The following is a 19224-nucleotide window of genomic DNA, read 5'->3' on the forward strand; positions in this document are numbered from 1 at the left end:
AGTTTCAGTGAAATTAGTTGATTCACAATGTTACTGACATCTGGGTGAGTTGTTGAGAAATCCATGGTCCCTGATTTGGGCACATCTGCCATTTATTGTGCAGGGTGGTGTGTTTGATCACAGTTTGCCTGTTAATTCACATGTGCCTCATATTTATCCTGAAAGTTAACTATAAGTTGGATATTGTAAATTGTTTTATCTTTCTGACCTTGTATAGTAAAGTTTTTATTTTTATTTGTTCAAAGCCTCTAGAATCTTGTGACTTACCAACGTTATTGATCCCTAACCAAATCTCACCAAAACTTGTGGGTCTGGTCTCAGATCATAACAGATTAACGCAGATCAAGACTCCCTCTTTCCCCCCACCCCACCACCACCTCTCTTCCCCCCCCCCACCAACCAACCCTCCAGCTGACATAGCCCACATATTTGTTCACAGGCCCATCTGGAGCTGAGAAAATTGCAGCGGAGGTGGGAAGAGGGCCTTAAGTGGTTGTTAATTGGCCACTTAGGGCTCTCAAGTGGAGGCAGGATGGGAAAGTCAACCATGGACCTTCCCGCCCAGAACTTGCTTCCAGTGGAGTTGGGAAGATGTTGGGTATCAGTCCCGATGCCAACCCACGTAATTTTCTGGCCCCCCTGCCTCCTGCTTCACCTTGTGCAGGGGCAGAGTGGGAGAGAATAAAAATGGGCTCCGTCTAATCTGTTTCCTACGCTTCCATCAACACCTTTGCCTTTCCTTCAAAAATATAAGTTAGAGGAATTCCCATTGGAAAACTTAATCTCTCAATATCATAGAAATAATTTCAAGAACAAAACATTTCAAATAATGCTACCAGCCTGGACTGAGTTTGGGGGTGGGGGGGGGAAGGAAAAGTACAAAATTAGCTGAAATAAAGGTTCATAAATTGCTTGAAAAAGCTGTTTTAAATAAACTTCCACTAACAGCACAACCACCAGCCATCGTTACCCATCTTATAGAGACACACAGATCATTTCAGTGCTTTGTCAGTATAAATGGGAATTTGCATGCAAGTCTAATAGGGGCTACCATTAATGTAATTAACTGCAAACTAATGAATGTTTCTGGCAGTACTTCAAAAAATTGGATTGGTTGTTAAATGAGTGGGAATCTGGCATAACTGATCTCAGTTCATTTTGTCCTTGAGTGGTTTATGTACATTTTATATCCATTAGTGGATATAGGAGATCACCAAATCAATCCTGATATTTCTTTTATTCAGTTGTATTAGTTCTTTTCCTTAAACTAGTTACCGGTCCAGTGTGGCACCTTCTGTCTTATTTTTGGACTTGTTGAAAGTTGGTCATTGGTTAAGCTTTGCTTCCATAGGATCTTATGGCACAGAAGGAGGCCATTTGTCCTGTCATATCTATGCTGGCTTTCTGACAGAGCTGGCCAATTTAGCCTCACACCTCAGTTTTTTCCCTAATAATTCTGCAAATTGGTTCTTTTCACATATATGTCAAGTTGCAACTTTTTGAAAGTTCCTTAGGAATCTGATTGCACCAACCTTTCAGGTAGTGCTTTCCAGATCAGAACAACCCTGTGTGTGAAATAATTTCTCCTTATTTCCCGTTTAGTATTTTTGCCAATTATTTAAAATCTGACATCTACATTCCTACTTGACAGGGGAAACAGTTTCTCCCTAATTGCTCCATCTAAACCTCTCATAATTTTGAATACCTCTATCAGGTTTCTCTTGAACCTCCTCCCTTATGAGGAGAACAATCCTAGCTTCTCCAAATAGTTGAAGTTCCTTGTCTCTCATATCATCCTGGTAGACCTTGTTTCCAAGACCATGACATTTTTCCTAAAATTTCCTATAGTGCCCAGAATTGTACACAACACTCCAGCTGAGACCTAACCAAGATTTCCAAAACTTTAGCATGACTTCCTTGATTTGACCAATGTCCTTATTTGCAAAGCTGAATTCCATACTCTTTCTTAACTGCCTTACCAATGGGTCCTCCTTATACTGTTTCGCAATGTGTTTGTTTGATTCACCAATCTATGTCTTCCTGAAGTCTGCTACTATGCTGCTCTCTATTTACTATATTTGCAAGTTTTATTCATACACAAATTTGAAAATTGTACTCCCTGTACCCAGGTCTGAGTTGTTTATAATTAATAAGAAAAATAATGCACCCATTGTTGATCAGCGGGGGCCCCATTGCTTACTTCACTTCAGTCAGAAAAACATTCATTAACCACTGCTCTCTGCCTCCTAACCCTTAGCTAATTACTGTTGCTTTAATACCGTGGGCAGAATTTTCTGCTCATCGGGAGGGCGTGCACCTGACCCAAATGAGTGTAAAATTACGTGTGATGACATGGGGCGAACGTCTTGACATCATCGCGCACTCACGTGATATTTCAGTCGGCGGGTGCACTTGGGAGTTGGCAGTGCATCTGCTGACAATTAACAGGGCTATTAAGGCCATTAACACTTCAACTGAATTAAATTTTTCGCTGTGGTTGGCGGGGAAGCAAAAAGGCCAAGAGGCCTTGGCATTTTTTGCGAAACCTCATCCACGAACGGGATGGGCCGAATGACCCAAAAGCTTTGTTATTCTATGTTTCTAGATGTTCCACTGTTTGAGGAATTGATTCCTGAAGCCAAAGCCGCAACCATTTACGGATCTGCCTAATTCCCCTTCCTGTCACAAGCGGGATGAGGATTTGATCTGTCATTAAAAAAATTTTTTAATTTTCATACTAATGTCTAACATATCCCTGCTCATGGGACATGTTTCTTAACATTTTACAATAGTTTATTTTTAAGTATCAGAACACTTCATCCCTCTGAGGCAGCTCTGTGCCTCGGGGAGCTTCTCCTGTGTGCACCCGCGCACATGCGCAAAGTTCCCCGCTTGCCCCCCTCCCCCACACACACAGGCAGTGATAAGCGCTGCAGCATGTGTTTCACGCTGGGCAGGCTTTAATTGGCTCAATCGCAGGGAGCAGTCGGCTTCCCGCCCACCCCCACCGAGCCCACCCGACGAGGGCAAAATCCTGGCCCATGTGTTTCTATTTTCTGAATATGTCTGTTTTGAAGTACTTTATCAAACGCTTTTTCCCTCTGAGTTCTTTATTGAAGTAACAGAATCGGGTTAAGCAGAGGTTATTTACCTTCACCAAAAACAGGCTGGCTGTGCCTTTATAACCCATGCTTTCGCAATTCATAGTAAACTTTGTCCTTGACAATGGTCTCTAGTAGTTTTTGCACTACTGACATAAGACTGACTGGCCTATAATTACCAGGGCCTGAATTTTGCTCTCGAGGCAGGTGCGCAGAGTCAGGAAATCTCCTGGCTAACCACACCTACTTCAGGAAAAAGTGCCCAAATGGCAGGACCTTCATTCCAGGGGACGGGTGCAAGAAAGGCTTGGGCCTGCCAACCCCAGACACAAATTGGAGGTGCCACAGGTGCTGCCAGTTGCTGAGGTAAATATTAGGTCCTCTAGGCCTTGCCCCTTACCTCCCACAACCCCCCCACCCACTCCCCATGCCAATACATGCCCCCAACTGCCCCATGCCAAGCCAACTCATGCCAGCTTATGATCCCCACCCATCCCCATGACCTGTTATAGTCCCTATGCAAACCTAGTGCCAACGCATGTCAACTTATAGTCCCTATGCTGCCTTAGTGCCAACTTATGAATACCAACCACCCCATGGTCCCTTTTAGCTCTTATCCCAACTTCGTGCCAACCCATACCAGCCCATGCATCCCACTCACCACCCTTTGCCATTACATCATTCTTGCCAACTCACCCAGTATCCACCATGGGCGGACCTCAGGAATCTGATTGCACCAACCTTTCAGGTAGTGCTTTCCAGATCACAACAACCCTGTATGTGAAATTATTTCTCCTTATTTCCCCTTTAGTAATTTTGCCAATTATTTTAAATCTATAACATTGACTGACCTACTTGACAGGGGAACCAGTTACTCCCTAATTGCTCCACCAAAACCTCTGCCAATACTGAGATGAAATAGAATAAAATTCAAAATCTATTACAGACTTCACTAAATAAAATCACTCTCATTCATGAAAGCCCATTCAATTCATGTTAGTCCCCATCAAGTACTTAATTCTTTATTAAAAACAAACATTTGTATTCCTAACCCCACATAAAAAATCCTTTAATAACATCTTGGAGCTGTCAATCAAGCTATGAACTTAGCGCCCCCGCCCCCCCCCCACTGTGATAATGACAGACTGTGGAAGCAGTCAAGTAGTAATAATGCTATAATGACAGCACTTAGGATTATATCAACAAACAGCTATTGAAACTGCAAGCACATTTTTTTCAAATGGGGCACAGGCAGGCAGTTTCTTCAATTTTTAAAGAGCAGGCAGTTTGAATAACTTGACAGTTTAACAGACTTTATCTGCCCTTTACAAGCACTTACATCTACTCTAAAAAAATTTATAACACACTCACTGTGGGATAAGGCTCTTGGTCCAGCAAAATTGGGGACTGTTTGAACTCAGCACTGAGCTCAAGTGGCCCTGCTGAGTTCGGGTTTGCTCCATTTGAGTCACGTTTCCGTACCAGCAAATATAGCATGTGTCAGAAATGGGGTGGGACTTCCAGATCTGGGTTCCCAGTGGCATTTTGGATAAGCTACAGAGTCTCCACAACTCGGTTATAATCTGGAAAGCAAGGATTAAACCTGAGCCTAGATTTTCACAAACATCCCTGTTTCCCTCTCTAAACTGGGATTCTTCCTTTGTTGGTTATCAAAAAACTGGTACCTTGTTTGGTCTCTTCCATCCTGACTATCGAGCTCACCTTTGATTTATGATTAGCATTCATATCTGTTAATTAAATTAATTGACTTTAGTATGTGTAATTTGGATAACTTCACATAGTGCTGCTAGCAAATAACTAATTTACTATCTAATTTAACTTACACTTTATTAGCACTAAATATTGTGCACTTATAACCATTTTTAGAATGCTAATTGGAGAAAATGTGCCATTTTGTCTATTGTTTTGCTTTGAAGAAATGCCCAGAGTAAGAAATTAGCTGAAAACTGGTCTTTATGCAGGGAAATTAGATTAAAAAGGAAAAATACTACCAAAGACTAATCGATAGCCATGGAATGATTTCAACCTCCACTGCTTTTTAATACCAGGACAGTGCAGCATATGAAGAAAAGGATTTGACACCCTTAGAGGCTAGAACTGGTTATTTTCCTTGCTTGGTCTGTGTGATACATTGATTCTGCCCATTAGGCAATATTTTACGTAAGCAGATTCTCATGGGTCCATGGGAAAGATTACAGGTGGGCATCAAGAATAAGATAGGAAAAAAAGCGTGCATTTATACAGCATTTTTCACAGCCTCAATGTTCCAAAGTGCTTCACAGCTAATGCATTACCTTCTGAATTGCAGTCCCAATTGTAATTTGGGGAAATGTGGCAACCAATTTGTTCACAGCAAAGCTCCACAAAAGCAACCAGATACGTAGCCAATTAAACTGGTTTAGTGGTGTTTATTAAGGGAAGTTAGGGACAAAGCCAGAAGAATTACACTGAGGCTGAATATTTCCATGTGATCTTTTACACCCATTTCATAGGGAAGACTGGATGTCAATGCAACTTCTCAGCCAAAAACAACACTTCCAACAGTCCATGTTCCCTCTGTACTGCACTGAAATGTCAGCTGAGATTATGTTTTCAAGTCCTGGAGTGGGGCATGAACCCACAATCTTCTTACTCGGGTGATAGTGCTACCACTGAGCTAAGGACACCCAAATCTCTAGTTAGGTTAATTTTGAGAATTCCATAACGTTACTCAACACATGTCCCCGGTCCTTGTAATTCCCATAGTGAGATTATAACTGTTAGATATTATTGCTGTTGCACAAACAAAATCTCATTTGTGTTGTGTGATTGTGTACACATCGCTCAGGCCAACAGTAAGTAGCTCTTGCTCTCACATCTGCCAATATTATTAAGCTATACTGATCCATCCTGCAGTTCATTTGACTAGAAAAGTCACCCTAATTTTACAAGCAATCTCTTCCTAAATCCTTATTGTTGGGGGTTAGCGGGGAGTGGGAAGCTCTTGTTGATCATGAGGGGAGGGATCCAAAAAAGCATTGTCACCCAAGTTTAGATCTGTGCATGTTATGCTATTTTAAACTGGACATTAGGCCATTAAAAGTAAGCATTCATAAGCAAATAATATAATCGATAATTGTGTCTTTAGCATGCTTATTGTTGAGATGGCCAGTGTTGACCTTTATTGAAGCAATTTTCACAGCATTGGATTGTAAAATGCTGCTAATCAGTAAAATACATTGGGTTTGAGACAAATTGGTGATAATGGTAAATAGCTCAATTTGACCTATTTGCTTTTAGTCTGAGTGTGTCAAACACACACAAAAGATTGAAAAATCTTAATTTGTATAATAATTCTAATGAATCTTTTTATTTCTTTCCAGTTGCAAAGAATATAGAAATTTGAACTCATTTTTTGCTCTGGTAATGGGACTGAGCAATGTAGCTGTGAGCCGCCTCTCTCAGACCTGGGAGGTAAGCCATTCTTGTCAACTATTTTTCTGATCCAATAATGTCAGTTATAATCAGGAAAACAGCAATTTGAGTACTAACACAATTTTTAAAATTCCATATATCGGAATTCCCTGTTTTAGAACGCTTTATAATAGTGCGTTTTCATTTCAGTGCGGTTTTCATATTCGGGAACTTTTTCAAATAGCGCTGCCAGCCACAACGTCAATTTTGGGTTTAGCGTGGTTGATAAGCTTCAAGGGACTGAATAGGCAGCTCTCTTGATGGGACAGGGGCCAATTCCTGGCCTCTCCTGGCGGGACAGGTACCCACCCTGTCCCGGTGGAACAGGATCTTTCTGTTCCTGTTCCCACAGAAACGTAGAAAAGTTATTTTGCAGAAAGGGGCCATTCAACCCATCGTGTATGCGCTGGCCAAAAGAGAGAAAAAAGAAACTAGCTGCTCATTTTTAATGCCACTTTCCAGCACCTGGTCCATGGCCTTGCAGGTTAAAGCACTTCAAATGCAGATCCAGGTACTTTTTTAAATGAGTTGAGCATTTCAGCCTCAGCCACTAATTTAGGCAGTGAATTCCAGGCACCCACCTCTCTCTGGGTGAAAAAGTTTTTCCTCATGTCCCCTCCAACCCTTCTATCGATCACCTTAAATCTATGCCCCCTGGAAATTGACCCCTCATCTAGGGGAAACAAGTATTTCCTGTCTACCTAATCTAGGCCCCTCATAATTTTGTACACCTCAATTAGGTCACCCCTTAGCCTCCTCTGTTCTGAGAAAAACAACCCTAGCCTATCCAATCTCTCATAGTTACAATTTTCAAGCCCTGGCAACATTCTTGTAAATCTCCTCTGTACTCTCTCCAGAACTATTATGTCCTTCTTGTGATGTGGTGACCAGAACTGTATACAAAATTCCAGCTGGGGCCTAACCAGCATTTTATACAGTCCCATCATTATATCCCTGCTTTTGTATTTAATACCTCATCCAACAAAGGAAATCATTCCATATGCTTTCTTGACCACCTTGTCTACCTGTCCCCTGCACAGGCTGTTTGCCTGCGGCTACTCCGGGCTCTCCCATCGGTAACTCCAGCTAGAGCTAGGTTTGTGACCCTCCCAGGGACCTACCTGCTAACAGCCAATAAATGTGCCAGGACAGGCCCGCCATTCACTCCTCACCTTTTCTGTTTCCATGTTTCCGCCCAACAGCAGTAAGTTGCTGGAGCTGAGGTAGAGGCTGAGACTTCTTTGCCATTTCCCATTCCACCACCAAGTAAACAGACAGAAATTCACGTGTCAGACAGGAGGAGCAGCCAGGGTCACCAGCCTGCACCCCGGAGTCAGCCAGCTCACAGCTTAATGTAAAAATTGCAGTTCAGGAAGGTAACCCATCCTTATTACCTGTTTTCTTATGGAAAAATTATTTTGACTTAGCACATTTTTGTTCAGCATGCCATTTCTTGGGAGTACATTAGGAGCACTAAATGAGGGATAGTTATATCAAGGAGCTTTTTAAAGAAATGAACCTCTGGGAGATGAGAATGTTTTCATGGGGTATGTTGTTAAGACCTAGAATGAGCTGTTTGAAGGAGTGATAGAAATAGATTCCATTCTCACGTTCAAAAGGGAATTGGATATTGAAGAGGAAGATTTACTCTCTGTGGAGAACAAGCCTTGGAGCAGGAATTGTATTGTTCTTTCAAAAGGCCAGCATGGGCATGGAGGGCTGGATGGGCTCCTTCTGTACTATAGGATTCTGAGTCTCCTATCCACAGAAATATGATCCGCAGCTAGTTTATTTCATGATTGCAGGTGCGTGTGCATGCGTGTGTGCATAGTTAAATGTTTACAGTTACACCTATTCAAAGTAAATAGAAACTGAACTCAGGAGGTGGATGATGGATACTGCTGATGGTGCTGTTCCTAAAAGCTAATTGCAGTTTTAAATGTTGATACTTTTGATTGCATTTGCAGAAAAGCCAAGTAGAGAGCGAAACTGGAACATGGGGATAAGGCGAGGAAAGCAAGAACTTATATAGCACCTTTTGTGACCTCAGGGTGCCCCAAAGCACTTCGCAGCCAAGGAAGTACTTCCAAAACACAGTCACTGTTGTAAATTAGGGATTGTAGCAACCAATTTGCATATACCCAAGATCCAACCAATAGTACTGAAATAAGCAATCAATTAATCTGCTTTTAGTGGCATTAATTGAGGCATAAATATTTGCCAGACACCAGGAAATTTCCCGTTATCTTTGAAAGCACCATGGGATCTTTTATATATAACAAAAATAAAATTATCTGGAAAAATTCAGCAGGTCTGACAGCATCTGCGGAGAGGAACACAGTTAACATTCCGATTCTGTATGACTCTTCAACAGAACTAAGGAAAAATAGAAAAGAGGTGAAATATAAGCTAGTTTAAGGGGGGGTGGGACAGGTAGCGCTGGATAGAGGGCCAGTGATAGGTAGAGATAGCCAAAAAATGTCATAGACAAAAGGACAAAAAGATGTTGAAGGTGGTGATATTATCTAAGGAATGTGCTAATGGGTGACATTAAGAGTAGAAAGCAGGACGAGCAAGGTACAGATAGCCCTAGTGGAGGTGGGGTGGGGGGAAGGGATCGAAATAGGCTAAAAGGTAGAGATAAAACAATGGATGGAAATACATTTAAAATTAATGAAAATAGGTGGGAAAAGAAAAATCAATATAAATTATTGGAAAAAAGGGGGGATCGGAATGGTGGTGGGGATGGAGGAGAGAGTTCATGTTCTAAAATTGTTGAACTCAATATTCAGCCCGGAAGGCTGTAAAGTGCCTAGTCGGAAGATGAGGTGCTGTTCCTCCAGTTTGCGTTGAGCTTCACTGGAACAATGCAGCAGGTCAAGGATGGACATGTGGGCATGAGAACAGGGTGGTGTGTTGAAATGGCAAGTGACAGGGAGATCTGGGTCAAGTTTGCAGACAGACCGAAGGTGATTCTCAAAACTATCACCCAGTCTGCGTTTGGTCTCTTCAACGTAGAGGAAACCACATTGGGAGCAACAAATGCGTAGACTAAATTGAGGGAAGTGCAAGCCAAATGCTGCTTCACTTGAAAGGAATGTTTCGGCCCTTGGACGGTGAGGAAAGGGGAAGTAACAGGGCAGATGTTGCACCTTCTGCATTTGCATAGGAAGGTGCCGCGGGAGGGGGTTGAGGTGTAGGGAGTGATGGAGGAGTGGACCAGGGTGTACCGGAGGGAACGATCCCTTTGGAATGCCACCGGGGGGTGAAGGGAAGATGTGTTTGGTGGTGGCATCATGCTGGAGTTGGTGGAAATGGCGGAGGATGATCCTTTGAATGCGGTGGCTGATGGGGTGACAAGTGAGGACAAAGGGGAACCTATCGTCGTTCTGGGAGGGAGAGGAAGGTGTGAGGGTGGATGCATGGGAGATGGGCCGGACACGATTGAGGGCCCTGTCAACCACCGTGGGTGGAAAACCTGGGTTAAGGAAGAAGGAAGACATGTCAGAGGAACTCTTTTTGAAAGTGGCCTCATCAGAACAGATGCGACAGAGGCAAAGGAACTGAGAGAATGGAATGGAATCCTTATAGGAAGCGGGGTGTGAGGAGCTGCAGTTGAGGTAGCTGTGGGAGTCGGTAGGTTTGTAATGAATATTGGTGGACAGTCTATCACCAGAAATTGAGACAGAGAGGTCAGTGAAGGGAAGGGAAGTGTCAGAGATGGACCATGTGAAAAGGATGGATGGGTGGAAATTGGAAGCAAAATTAATAAATTTTTCCAGGTCCAGGCGAGAGCATGAAGCAGCACCGAAGCAATCATCGATGTACTGGAGAAAGAGTTGTGGGAGGGGGCCGGAGTAGGACTGGAACAAGGAATGTTCCACATACCCCATAAAGAGATAGGCATAGCTGGGGCCCATGCGAGTACCCATAGCCACACTTTTTATTTGGGGGAAGTGAGAGGAGTTTAAGGAGAAATTGTTCAGTGAAAGAACAAGTTCAGTCAGACGGAGGAGAGTAGTGGTGGAGGGGAATCCTCTGGGCTTCTTTGGGCTCCTTTGGGCCTCTGTTTGAGGAAGAAGCTAAGGGCCATCAGACCATCCCAGTGGGGGATGGAGGTGTAGAGGGATTGGACGTCCATGGTGAAGAGGAGGCGGTTGGGGCCAGGGAACTGGAAATTGTTGATATGATGTAGGGTGTCAGAGGAATCACGGATGTACGTGGGAAGAGACTGGACAAGGGGAAAGAGAATGGAGTCAAGATAGCAAGAAATGAGTTCCGTGGGGCAGGAACAGGCTGGCACAATCGGTCTGCCGGGTCAGTCCTGTTTGTGGATTTTGGGTAGGAGGTAGAAGCGGGCCATCCACGGTTGGGAGACCATCAGGTTGGAAGCTGTGGAAGGAAGATCTCCAGAGGAGATGAGGTCAGTAACAGTCCTGGAAACAATGGCTTGATGTTCAGTGGTGGGTCATGGTCCAAGGGGAGGTAGGAGGAAGTGTCTGCAAGTTGACGCTCAGCCTCTGCAAAGTAGAGGTCAGTGCGCCAGACAACAACAGCATCACCCTTGTCAGGGTTGGACCTGAGAGAACGGAGTGCAGCAAGTTCAGAGAGAGACAGGTTAGAGTGGGTGAGAGGAGCAGAGAAATTGAGATGACTGATGTCACGCCGACAGTTCTCAATGAAAAGATCAAGAGAAGGTAAGAATCCAGAGGGAGGGGTCCAGGTGGAGGGAGAATATTGGAGGCGGGTAAAAGGATCCGTTGAACGGGGAGAGGACTCCTGCCCAAAGAAGTGAGCACGGAGATGAAGGCGGCGGAAGAAGAGTTCAGCATCGTGCCAAGCCCGAAATTCATTGAGATGAGGGCGTAAGGGTATGAAACTAAATCCTTTGCTGAGCACTGAATGTTCAGCGTCGGAGAGGGGAAGGTCAGGGGGTATGGTGAATACACGGCCGGGGCTGGGATTGGAAGATGGGATGGGGTCAGAGGGACAGGCAGGGGTCCTGGATGGGTGTTGGTGTCGATGGGCTGTTGGAGCTTGCGTTCCTTTGCACCTGAAAGAAAGAGACAAAGTTTCTTGTTGAGGCGTCGGATCAGATGAAGAGTAAAATGAAACTGGGGGCACGGGCAGCTTAGAGATAGGGTGCTGCGGTGCTGCTGGAGGGAGAGGTCAAGTGTGTTCATATGGCGGCGCATGGCACTGAGTGTGGATCTCAGGAGGCGATGAGAACAGCAAGGAGCGTTGTATCTTCTACGTCTACCTGGCAGGACAAATGTTTTCTCAATTTAGCATCTCATCTGAAAAGTACGGCTTCTGACATTGCAGCACACCCTTAATACTGCACTGAACTGACAGCCTAGCTTAAGTGTTTTAAGTCTCTGGAGTGGGCTTTGAGCCTGTAACCTTATGGGACAGATGGGAGATTGCTACTACTTGAGCCATGGTTGACTCCCAATTCAAATATAATGTTGTTTGGAAAATGTCACTAATCTAGAACAATACGGTTATATCATTAGTAACTGCAAAGTTGTATCAGAAGGAAATCAAGCCATCACACCTTGAAAGTTGCCACCCGATTTCCAGGCTTCTTGTGAAGGACAGACGAAAATTTGCACCTGCATTAGATGCAAGTGAAGTGCTGCTATAGAAATGAACAGGAGAGGGTATTAGTGGCTCTCTGCCTCATTCTTCTGAAAGGCCTACTGAGCAGCCATTGGTGATGAAGCGTGCATTTGGGCACCTTCAAGTCAGTGTGTGTGCGGGAGGTCAGGCAGCAAGATGAGAAATGGCCAAAGGTGAGCAGCCACCTTTTTCTTGCAAGTGTGTCCTTTAATAATTGCACTTGGTAACTAGTCCTGCAGGCCTCTAGTATTTTCTTCCCCCGCTCCCCTCCTTCTCCCCACCACCCCCCACCCACCCTTCCCCAACCAGTTCTCAAGAAGTCACAGCTGGGGGCTAGGCCTGCACTGGTGTATGACCAGGCTATATTGTTAATGCTTTTTACTCACACGTGAATAATGAAATATATGGACTTACGATTAGATTTCAGACTGAAAATTGTTGAACGTTTACAGCACAGATTATGCCACTCCACCATTCGAACCTGTGCTGTTCTCTGAAGGGCCAGTTTAGCTAGCCTGCTGCACTGCCCTCATAGCCATGCAATTTTTTCTCTTCAGTTGCTTATCCAATTCCTTTTTGAAAGCCATGATTGAATTTACCTCCACTATCTGTATTTTACCTCATGTCACCTTTGGCTCACTTAAAATTCACCTTAAATCTGTGCCCTCTGATTCTTTACCTTTTTGCCATTGGGAACAATTTCTCCCTATCTACTCTCTCTAGACCTTGTGACTTAGAACACCTCTATCAAACCTCCTTTTAACCTTCTCTTTTCTAAGAACAACAACCCCAGCTTCTCCAGTCTATAATTGAAGTCTCTCATCTCTGGAACCAATCTTGTAAATTTTTTCTGCATCTTCTTCAAAACCTTCATAGCCTTCCTAACGATAGAATTGGACAATACTCCAGTTGAGGCTGAACCAGTATTTTATAAATGTTCGCTTTAATTTTCTTGCTTTAAAAGATCCTGTATACTTGTTAATAATTTTCTCAACCTGCCCTACCACCTTCAATGATTTGTGCACATGTAGCCCCATGTCCCTCTGCTCTGCACTCCCATTAGAATTATATCCTTTATTTTATGTTGCCTCTTTTTGCTCTTCCTACCAAAGTGTATCATTTGGTACATCTCTGCATTAAATTTCATCTGCCACGTGCCACCCATTCCACCAGCCTATCTACGTCCTCTTGACGTTTATCACTATCCACTTCACAGTTCACAAAATGTCCAAGCTTTGTGACTTCTGCAAATTTTGAAATTGTTTCCTATACACCCAAATCCTAAGTCATTAATTAATATATATTAATAAAAGCTGTAGTCCCAATAGCAATCTCTGGGGAGCCCAGCATTCACCATTACTCTTTGTTTCCTATCAGTCAGCCAACTTCATATCCAAACTGCCATTGACCTTTTTTCATTACCATGGCTTCAATCAAGCCTATTATTTGACACTTTATCAAATGCTTTTTAGAAGTCCACATTGATCACAGAAAAACCTCATTTCTTTAATCAATCCCATTGTTTCTTCACCAAAAACGAAATCAAGTTATTTTGAACACTGTTTGCATTTAATAAATAGGTGTTGGCTTTCTTTAATTAATCCACACTTCTCCAAGTGGCTTTCACTTTTGTCCCAGATTATTGTTTATAAAAGCTTTCCTTTCACTGATGTTAAACTGACTGGCCTGTAGTTTTTGGGTTTATCCCTACACTGATTTTTTTGAACAAAAGTGTAACATTTGCAATTCTCCAGTTCTCTGGCAACACCACCGCCCTCCCCCCACCACCCTCCACCCCTCCTCCCCTCCTGCATCTAAGGAAGTTTGGATGATTATGGTCAGTACCTTAACAATTTCCACCCTTATTTCTGTCAGCATCCTTGGATGTGTCCCATCTGGTCCTGTTAACTTATCAACTTTAAGTATAGCCAACGTTTCTAATACCTCTTTATCAATTTTTAGCCCATCCAGTATCTCAACCACCTCCTCTTTCAGTATAATACCAACAGAGTCATCTTCTTTGGTAAAGATAGATTCAAACTATCAATTTACTCCCTCAGCTATGCCCTCTGCCTTCATGCATAGATCCACATTTTTGGTCCCTAATTAGCTCTATCCCTCCTCTTAGTATTTTTATACTATTTAAATGCCAACGGAAGACCCTTGGATTTCCTTTTTATTTTAGCTGTCACTTTCATCTCGCTTTCCCTCTCTCATTTCCCTTTTCACTTCCCCTCTGAACTTTGTATATTTGGCCTGGAGTTCTCACTTGTATAATTAACCTTGATTCCACCCAAACCATCTCCTCTTTGAAGATCTCCATGCTTTGTTACAGCTTTGCCTGCCAATCTTTCAATCCAATTCACCTGGGACAAGTCCCTTCTCAACCCAATAAAATTGGCCCTCCTCCAGTTAAGTATTTTTACACTAGATTGGTCTTTGCTGTTTCAATCGCTGATCATGCTGTGATCACTGTGCACATATTAATGGTTAGTGGGAAGACCCACTGCATAAACTATGGGGAATTCAATCAGTTTGGTCCTAGACCATAATGACTCTGAATAGTAATAGTGGATGGTAAAAGCTCGTGAAAGTAAACTAGCAAAAGCTTTCTTTCTGTAAAGATGCGACAATAAATGTATCAAAAAGTCAATATTGCTTGTGAATGTTTTGGTCAAATCTACCTAATGATGCATATTTTATTCAGTTGGTACATTCAAGTGTATCTTTTCAACTAAAATCATTTTAAAAAGTCAAAAAAAAATTAAATGTGTCCACAACAGGAGCTGCTGTACATGTATATCTTGCATGAAACAATCATAGCAAATTAAATATCATATGGCTATGAAATTTATGGGTATAATAAATATTATATATATACAGCTGTCCAGCAGTCACTTCAGTTGTTGGTTCCTGCCAGAGATAGTATTCAGTTTGAAATACACAAGATGTTGCAAATGAGGTACTTTGCTTTCAAATGCAATTGAATAGGCATGACAGTCTTCCCATGCACATACGTTTTGTTTGCAAAAGTCATCAAGAATGGAGTGTCACCTTCATTGTGCTTTTAATGCACCCTTCTCTGTGTTGTGTGGTTATCCTCCTCCCTGCTCCTGATTTCCTTTTCAGCCTCTATAATACTTTGTTAATAGCAGAAAATGAGAACTGAAGCAAGAGGATTAAGACTGATTTGGCACTCTTTCACAATTGCAGACATGAATTTGGAAGAATTGATGCTCAACATGTCAATCACTGTGGTAGTTGAACTAATACAGTGGAAATGTAATGCTGAACTATATAGCAGAACAGGAGAGTGCGATTCTGAGGTAGTCATTCGCAAACTGTATACAATTTTAGTCCAACCTTATGTTTTAAGGAGCATCTTAAAGGAGAAATGAGCGACAGAGAGGCTTTGAAGAAGGCAAATGAATTACAGTTATGAGAAAGATTGCATGGAAGAGATAAATCTGAGACCTCGCAGACTAAACTGTGACAGGAGGGAAAAGGGGTCATCAAGTCAGAGGCAGTAAAATTAGGACTGATTGTAGAATCCTTTTCATACAATGGTCAACACATGGAATGGATTTTAGGGTAGGGCCATTAAATTATTCAAAAAGTTGGATTCTGAGGGGTGGGGTGTTGTATAATCTTTCTGCAGCAATGAGCTATAATGGGCTGCATGACAAATTGACATGGAGCCAAAGGAGGCAACATTAAGACAGATGACCATATGCATGATCAAAGATTTTAGGCAGCTCCTGCAACCCGCCAAAAAACTCTGCATCCCTTCAATTCCAGTCACTTGTCCAACCCCTGCAGCCTTCAACTCATCACTCATTGTCAGGCATGCATTCAGCTGTCTATGTCCCAAATTCTGGAATTCCCTCCTAACCCTCTCCATGTACCGCCTTTGTTTCATCATTTAGGGCTGCCGTTAAAACTTACCCCTTGGACTGAGCTTTTAATCGTCCCTTCTAATTTTTCTTTAACTTAGTGACAGTTTTCTGTTTGATACGCTTCTGTGAAGTGGCTTGAAACAATTTCCTATGTTACGGTCCCCATATAAATGCAAGTTGGTACTGAGTCTAGTACTTTCCATTCATCCTCAATGGTACGGTGTTCCTTAATTATTGCTGGGTCAAAGTCATGTCATATTCAATAAGCTAAGTACAGTGACGAGAGTTTCTGTTCAATCCCTGAGGTAGGTTAAAATGCTCTACAAGTTGTAGAAAGTGAATTCTCAGATCAGAATGACCATGTTGCTGAACTTGAGGAAAATGTCCAACAAAGAAACATGCTCATTAGCAGGTATGGTAAAGAGAGAAGCTCCAAGCACCATGGCAGCTCCATGGCATGTAGGATTGGTTATCACAAGGAATGGATGGCAGGTTCGGAAATTTGTATAGTCAGGCTAAAGTAATAATGAACTTCAATTGCAGTAATTAAATGTTTCATAATTATTCATGGATTGAGATAAATAACCTAACTCGTGAAGCAAGCATTTGGGAATTATCCAGTTATGTTGCCCATGACTTATCCTTGATGTTCACACAACTGCATGTTTAATACAAAAAGTAAATTCTCCTCCCTATCTTTACAGAAACTTCCTAGTAAATTCAAGAAAATCTATTCAGAATTTGAAAGCTTGATGGTGCGTATGCTTTTAACTTTTACAGTTACTTTAAAAGCATTGATAAAGATACCTAATATTATATTCAGGTACCAGCAGAGACAAATATGTGCCGTGAAATTAGTATCTTTATTGCAAAAGTACTTCACTGAACCCCAACCTATGCCATTATTCTGATACCATATCCATCTCATTCCTTTCATCCTTATCATATAATCTCTATGACATTCTCCTTGCCATTCCATCCCTCCCATACTGCCCCCCATGCCATCCCCTCCCCCCACATGCCGTATCCTCCTTGCCCCCATGCTGACCAATGTCACCCCAAATTTACACTGATTTTTGTTTACAAATCTGATCCCAAGCGGTGTGTACATCATAATTATGACATCATCATGCATGTTGCATCTGCTGTATTTATTGGAGGGAGTTTTAACCCCAAAGAAATGGGGGGCTGGGTTGGGGTGGGGGTGGTTGCGATTGGTTGTAGAGTGATAAAACTGTTAAAGGTCTGAATACTGACCTCAACCCACCTCTTTCCAGTTTTAACAGAGGCAAGATGGGGGCTGGGTGACCAACTTGGGTGGATTGGTGTTTTCAGTATTATGAGGCTGTATGCCTCCTTTTTATTCAGCATTTGAAATTTAACACTAGTCTGCTGAGTTTCCTGAATCTCAGGAAACCCACAATCTAAACCAAACCTTGCAGCATTGTGTTATCATGTGAGTGTTTGATCAGTGTATATATAACTTTTTTGGGTCATGCTGTTTTATCAGGTGTACCGTGTGTCAAGTTCCAAAATAGATCCAAGTATTTTCTTGATTTATTATTAGTTTTGCAATCCATTTTTTTCTTTTGTCCGTTTCCTGCTTTCTGAAGCTAAAAATGGAATTGAATTCATCCTAGGTTCTTAAAGAAACCCAGGTTCTTAAACCAATAATAAGAAAGAAAGAAGTAAAGAACATATATCTGTATTTCACTTCTCACATCCTCAGCACACCTCAGTGTTTCACAATGAATGGGTTATTTTTAAAAACAAAAAACTGCAGATGCTGGAAATCCTAAAGTGTTCTTAGGCAAATGCAGCAGCTAATCTTGGGTGCAGCACTTTACCACAAACACATGACAAATGGCCAGATAATCTGCGTTGGTGGCGTTAGTTGAAAGCTGAATGTTTGCGGGGCTCAGTACTTTCTGTTCGTTTTCAAATAGTATTTTAGGATCTTTCGCATTCGTCTGAACAGGCCAATGGAGACTTAGTTTATTGTCTTATTCCAAAAATTCTATGAATAATAATGTAAGAACCAGCCCTGCAATTAGATGGCAGTCTAGATTATGTCCTCGGGAGCTTGAGGTGGTTTTGAGCCTATCTTAATGATCCTTAAGTGTGCATGTAACTTTATCACAAATGGTCTTTTAAGTCAGGCACATAAAAATCTGTACAGTAAAAATAAGTGTACATATTTAATTTGTTCCATAAGTAAAGGTATTTTTGAAGGAATTTCCTTTGTTTAAAGTTATAGTGTTTGCTTTATAGTTATGCACGCAGTGTATTCCGCTTAGCGCAAACCTGCTTCGCATATCTGCTGCAGTGAGTTAATCATTCAATGAATATTAAATACTAAACAATTTCCTGTAGGATCCTTCCAGGAACCATAGGGCATACAGACTTACAGTAGCTAAACTGGAGCCACCAATCATTCCCTTCATGCCTTTACTTATAAAAGGTAATTCAATCATACTTTCTTCCTTTTGCATTGCAAATGTCATTTATCAAGCTGCTAACCGTGGATTGTTTTTATTCCTTTAATAACTTCATCCAAAACAGTTAAATAAGAACAAGCAATAATTATAATACTTAGCTAAAGCTGGTTAAGTCATGTTACCTAATTAAATTAATCAGTTCAGGAATGTGTGAAGAATGTAATGCCAGCTTGAGGTCTTTTGCAATTGGAAGAAATTGTTTGCTGATTGCCTCTTTCTTTACAGACATGACATTTACCCATGAAGGCAACAAAACATTCAGTGATCAGCTTGTCAATTTTGAAAAAATGGTAAGCTTCAAAATGTGTGTTTTTTAGCGGGGGAAGCACAGATAGGAATTTGCACTTTCACTTAAGCTATTGATCTATTTTCAGCCTTTTTAAAATTTAATTTTTTTGCAGTTTCCAGTGTTTCAGCTTTAACATTATTTATACAACATAGTGGTAACATCAAAACTGTAAAGTTTCTAATATAGCACCTGCTATAATAATTGCTAGATTTGTTTAATTTTACAAGCACCTGTGACAGCTGAAAGTAGGTTATGCTCATCGGGTTAGATGAAGAGGGATGGGCAGAGGCCTGTGTGGACATGTATGGCATAAATATCAGCATAGGTTACTTGGGCAAAATATA

General features: G+C 41.9%; 1 protein-coding gene across 2 annotated transcripts in view; it reads left to right on the plus strand.

Moving 5' to 3' along the window:
- The window catches only part of rapgef4a (Rap guanine nucleotide exchange factor 4a), a 336945-nt gene that overhangs the window by 310981 nt on the left and 6740 nt on the right, over nucleotides 1-19224 (plus strand). For both annotated transcript variants that reach the window (XM_041201514.1, XM_041201515.1), the window contains 4 exons: nucleotides 6485-6575; nucleotides 16798-16848; nucleotides 18467-18554; nucleotides 18817-18881. In XM_041201514.1, coding sequence (XP_041057448.1) covers nucleotides 6485-6575; nucleotides 16798-16848; nucleotides 18467-18554; nucleotides 18817-18881 — 295 coding nt within the window. The remainder of the gene's footprint in view (nucleotides 1-6484; nucleotides 6576-16797; nucleotides 16849-18466; nucleotides 18555-18816; nucleotides 18882-19224) is intronic.

Source organism: Carcharodon carcharias, chromosome 12 (assembly GCF_017639515.1).
Source record: "Carcharodon carcharias isolate sCarCar2 chromosome 12, sCarCar2.pri, whole genome shotgun sequence".
In the NCBI taxonomy this organism is placed as follows: Eukaryota; Metazoa; Chordata; class Chondrichthyes; order Lamniformes; family Lamnidae; genus Carcharodon; species Carcharodon carcharias.